At 45.5% G+C, this 4914-nt stretch overlaps 1 protein-coding gene across 1 annotated transcript; it reads left to right on the top strand.

Moving 5' to 3' along the window:
- Positions 1-1166, top strand: LOC111406594. The gene is made up of 3 exons (XM_023035986.1): positions 1-279; positions 390-706; positions 1040-1166. The coding sequence occupies exons 1-3, from the start codon at positions 1-3 to the stop codon at positions 1164-1166; spliced, it is 723 nt and encodes a 240-aa protein (XP_022891754.1).
- The last annotated feature ends 3748 nt before the right edge of the window (positions 1167-4914 follow it).

Raw genomic sequence — 4914 nt, 5'->3', positions numbered from 1 at the left:
ATGGCCTATAATGCGATCTACGGTCAGCCATTGTTGAACGCAGTTGGAGCCATCCGCTATACCTATCACCAGGTCATGAAATTCCCAACTAGCAGGGGAGTTGGGTGTGTGCGAGAGGACCAGCAAGCATCCAGGAAATGTTATGTTGACAGTATATCAGTTAAGGGAACACCACCGATCATGATGCTCGAGGTTGAACCTCCGAAGGGACGGATCAAACCACTCGACATGATTGAAAGGATCTCCATATCAAAAGGATGGAGTTTAGCATTGGGGACGGTTTGAAATCTGATGAAAAAGGAAAGTTGGTAAGATGCCTGGCAGATAATCTAGATGTTTTCGCATGAAGCCCAAATGATATTAATGGGATCAGCCCAGCCATCGCTCAGCATCGCCTTGGCGTCCTCCCTGGAGCTAAACCAGTGAAGCAAAAGAAAATGAACCTCACATCCGAAAGGCAGAAAGTAGCAAAAACAGAGGTGAAAAAGCTACTACTAGTTGGTTTCATTCGGGAAGTGCAGTATCCCGAGTGGCTGGCCAAGATCGTGCTAGTAAAGAAGTCTAACGGGAAATGGCGCATGTGTGTAGATTATATCGGGCTAAATAAAGCATGCCCGAAAGACTCATACCCACTTTCCCGAATAGATCACCTGGTCGACGCCACATCAGGTCATGAAAGGTTCAGCTTTCTGGATGCATTTTCCGGGTATCATCAAATTTCAATGGCTGAATTCGACTAGGAGAAGACGTAATTTATCACAGATTCTGGAATGTATTGCTACATACCGTTCGGCCTCAAAAATGCAGGAATGACCTACCAAAAGATGGTGAATAGGATTTTTCAAAAATTGATTGGGAGTATCATAGAAACTTACGTCGACGATATGGTGGTAAAAAGTATCAAAGTCATCGACCACATGGCCTGCCTATAGAAAGTATTTGACGTAGCCTGACGGAATAACTTGAAGTTCAACCCGGAGAAATGTGTTTTTGGCACTACTGGCGTGAAGTTCCTAGGCTTCATGATCACCCAAAAAAGGATTGAGGTAAACCCTGACAAGATACAGGTTATACTGGAAATGAAGAGCCCACTAGTAAAAAGAGGTTCAGCGGCTGACAGGGCGCGTGGCGGCCCTTACTCGCTTTATGAGTCGGGCGGCGGATAAATGCTACCACTTCTTTAAAGCCATTGGGAGCTCCACCAATTTCGAATGGACTCAAGAGTGCGAAGAATCGCTAGAATTCTTAAAGAAGTCACTACAGCAGCCTCCTATCCTGGCCAGCCCATGCCCAGGTGACATATTGTATCTCTACCTCGCGGTATCACCATGAGCAGTTAGCACCGTTCTTGTGAAAGAACTCCCAAAGGCGCAAAAGCCGATCTACTACGTCAGTCATGTCCTCAAAGGCGCAGAGACAAGATACAGCCTAGCCGAACAGCTGGTGCTCGCATTGATTGTTGCAGCGAGGAAGCTTAGACCTTACTTTCAACCCATATGGTGTAAGTAATGACTGGCCAACCCATCAAGCAGATCCTACATCGACCGAAAATCTCCGCGAGGTTATAGAAGTGGGCGATCGAAATAAGTGAGTTTAACATTGAATTTAAGCCCAGGACGGCCATCAAAGCACGGGTTCTCGCAGACTTCATTGCCGAGCTCACTATCCCGACAAAGCCCCTAGAAGGGCGAAAGGCAGAATGAAAGATCTTTGTGGACGATTCCTCGAATGCAGAGAGATCAGAAGCAGGGATCATAATAATTAGACCAGACTCTAAAGAATTGGAATACTCACTGTACTTTGAGTTCCCTACCATCAATAACGACATCAAGTATGAGGCGGTCATCACAGGCTTGGATTTAGTAGCAAGGCTAGGAGTGACTTCAGTGGAAGTATGCAGTGACTCGCAACTAATAGTTGGGCCGGTATCGGGAGAATACGAAGCAAAGGACGGAAGGATGGCAACATACATAATGAAAGTAACGGATATGCAAAAAGGGTTCACAAGCTTCAAAGTGACGAAGGTCTTATGAAAAGATAATGAGCGAGTAGACGCCCTAGCAAAGCTCGCATCAGCCAACCCAAAAAACTTACCTTGGACAGCGAGTGTGCAAGTCCTACAGCAACCCACCATTCAGCGCTGGACTGAGGTAAAGAATATTGAACACGAGGAAAGTTGGATGGATCCAATAATCAAATATCTAGCAGAAGATAAGGTGCTGTAAAACCCTTGGAGGCGAGGAGATTGAAAGCTCGAGCAACTTCATTTACCATCATCGATGGCTAGCTCTACAAGCGAGATTTTACCATGTCATATCTGAAATGCATACGCCCCACCGAAGCCAAAGAGGTACTGTTTGAGGTACATGCCTAGACTTGCGGTAACCACCAAGGGGTAACATCCCTTGCCTTCAAAATTCTGTGACAGGGCTACTATTGGCCAACTATGAAAGAGGATGCCAAAGAGTTGGTACGAAAATGTGACACATGTTAGCGTCATGGAAATTTGATCCATGTCCCAGTCGAACAGCAGGCAGCCATACTTGGGGTGTGCCCATTTTTTCAGTGGAGAATGGATATTCTAGGACCTCTGCCCATGGCCAAAAGGAAGAGGAAGTTTTTGTTGGTCGCCATCGATTACTTTACTAAATGGGTGGAGGCGGAGTTACTGGCGACCATCACAACAGGAAAGATACAAGGCTTTGTATGGAAAAATATAATATGCCGATTTGGGATACCTAGGGTATTGGTGACGGATAACGACAGGCAGTTTGATAATCATAACTTTAAGACCTTTTGTGCAAGTTATCACATCGATCATAAACTGACCTCGGTCGCCCACCCTTAATTGAACGGGCAAGCCAAAGTGACAAACCGAGTCATTCTCTGGGATTTGAAGACCAGATTGGAAAATGAGAAATGGCTGTGGGCAGATGAGCTGCCTAATGTGCTATGGGCATATCACACGACTCCACGAGAAATGATCAGGGAAACACCATTTAGACTAACCTTAGGAATGGAAGCAGTAGTCCCATTAAGATCCTAAACGAGATTGGTTGGATGAAAGTCAAGCAACCGGATGACATGAAAACTAGAGGAAAACTCGACTTGCTTGAGGAGGTAAGGGAGAAGGCAACAATCAAGATGATGGCCTACAAACGAAGAGCCACTGCGTACTTCAATCGGAGGGTGAAACCAAGAATATTTCAGCTAGGAGACCTCATTTTAAGGGATGTAGCAGCAGTAGTAGGGCACCCCTTGGCAAAGCTCGGACCAAACTGAGAAGGCCCGTATGAAGTAATCCATAATTTGGGGAAGGGAGCTTATAGCCTGAAAGACATGAGAAGAAGACCACTGGGTAGGCCATGGAACGCATAGCATCTCAAAAGATATTACCAGTAGACTTCAGGATAGATGTACAGGCTATGTTCTTTTAAATACAGTAGAATATGTTGCATTTTTAATTCCCTCCATGTAACGCCTCACAAAGGCGCCTTTAGTTACAATTATTTATCGTGTTTAATGAAAGACCTTGGTAGTGGCAGATGATGAGGGCGCTAAGGAACGACCAGCCTAGCTGGGACGTCCTAGTTCACCTACTGAGCTCACGAATCCAAGTATTTTTTTATGCTAACATGCAGTCTTGAATCACCCGTGCTCATTCGTAAGGGCCTGACGGTCGACATAGCCCACGCGGCTAGACGGTGAGCCTTGAAAAGCCAAAAATTGGCTAAGGCCCTTGACCGCTAGACCATCTCTTGATAGTTGACATAGCCCACACGGCTAGGTGAAGAGCTTTGAAAAGCCAAAAAATTGGCTAAGGCCCTTAAGACTACCTTCTGACGGTTGACATAGCCCACACGACTAGGCGGAGAGCTTTGAAAAACCAAGAAATTGGCTAAGGCCTTTAATCGCTAGACCCCCCCTATTATTAATAAATTGACATAGCCCATGTGGCTAAGCGGAGAGCTTTGAAAAGTCAAAAAATTGGCTAAGACCCTTAACCGCTAAACTCCTCTCCCAACGGCCAACTTATCCCATGTAGCTAGGCAGAAAGCCTTAAATGGTCAGAATATTGGCTAAGGCCGTCGACCATTATAATCGGCCTAGCACGCATGGGACGACACCATTCACCCATGCTATCAAACCACTGAATGAGGAAGACAACGCTAGAAAAAATAAGTTAAAAGAACGATGAGTTCAACATTAATAACCGCTAATAACATAGCATTCATATAAAAAACATGTGATGTGCTCTTGCCTACACCCCAGACAAGTAAAGAATGATGCTACAAGTAGAAATAAAAGGGAACACAAAAAATAGGGGGACTAACAAAAGGTACTAACACTAAGCCATGCTTCAACTCGTAGGAAAAGAACCGCCACTGTCGTCCCACGACGAATGACCAAGTGACCTGGATGGCTGCGCCCCACTCTCCTTCCCCTTGCGCTGCGCAAGGAACTTATCAAATCTTGAGGGGTCAATAGAAGGGTGCTCGATCGATATCCACTCCTTGGTTAGTTTGATAGATGTCGCCATCTCCCCGTATGAATGCAAGGCCCTGATGTAATCAGACAATGACTTGTACTGCTCCACCGATGCATCTAAATCCTTAGTATACTCGACAGAGGCCTTACACCTCTCAACCACCTCCTCCGGAGCATGAGCCAACACAGACCAGAAATTGTCATTCTCTATCTCCTACTCGCGGGCTCGAGCTTTTGACGCCTCTAGAGATTTCTTCAAGGAAGCTATCTTTTCCTTATAATGATGGGCCTCTTTCTTCTTTTCTTCTACAATAGTCTTCAACTCTAAGGCCTAACGACAACATGATTTAGCAAGCCTGGTCTGAAGGGCCACCACCTAAAGGATGAGGAGACAATGAGAGAGTCGTGTGGTAAAATCATGCTCAA

Source organism: Olea europaea, chromosome 12, assembly GCF_002742605.1.
Source record: "Olea europaea var. sylvestris chromosome 12, O_europaea_v1, whole genome shotgun sequence".
Lineage (NCBI taxonomy): Eukaryota > Viridiplantae > Streptophyta > Magnoliopsida > Lamiales > Oleaceae > Olea > Olea europaea.
This window is presented reverse-complemented; position numbering and strand designations above follow the sequence as displayed.

Excerpts from the sequence above, each read along its gene's own strand:
- LOC111406594 (XM_023035986.1), top strand. The coding sequence starts at position 1 with ATGGCCTATAATGCGATCTACGGTCAGCCATTGTTGAACGCAGTTGGA. Across the intron at positions 280-389 it reads GGAGTTTAGCATTGGGGACG|CATCGCCTTGGCGTCCTCCC; the intron begins GTTTGAAATCTG and ends GCCATCGCTCAG. Across the intron at positions 707-1,039 it reads TTTCTGGATGCATTTTCCGG|GATTGAGGTAAACCCTGACA; the intron begins GTATCATCAAAT and ends CACCCAAAAAAG.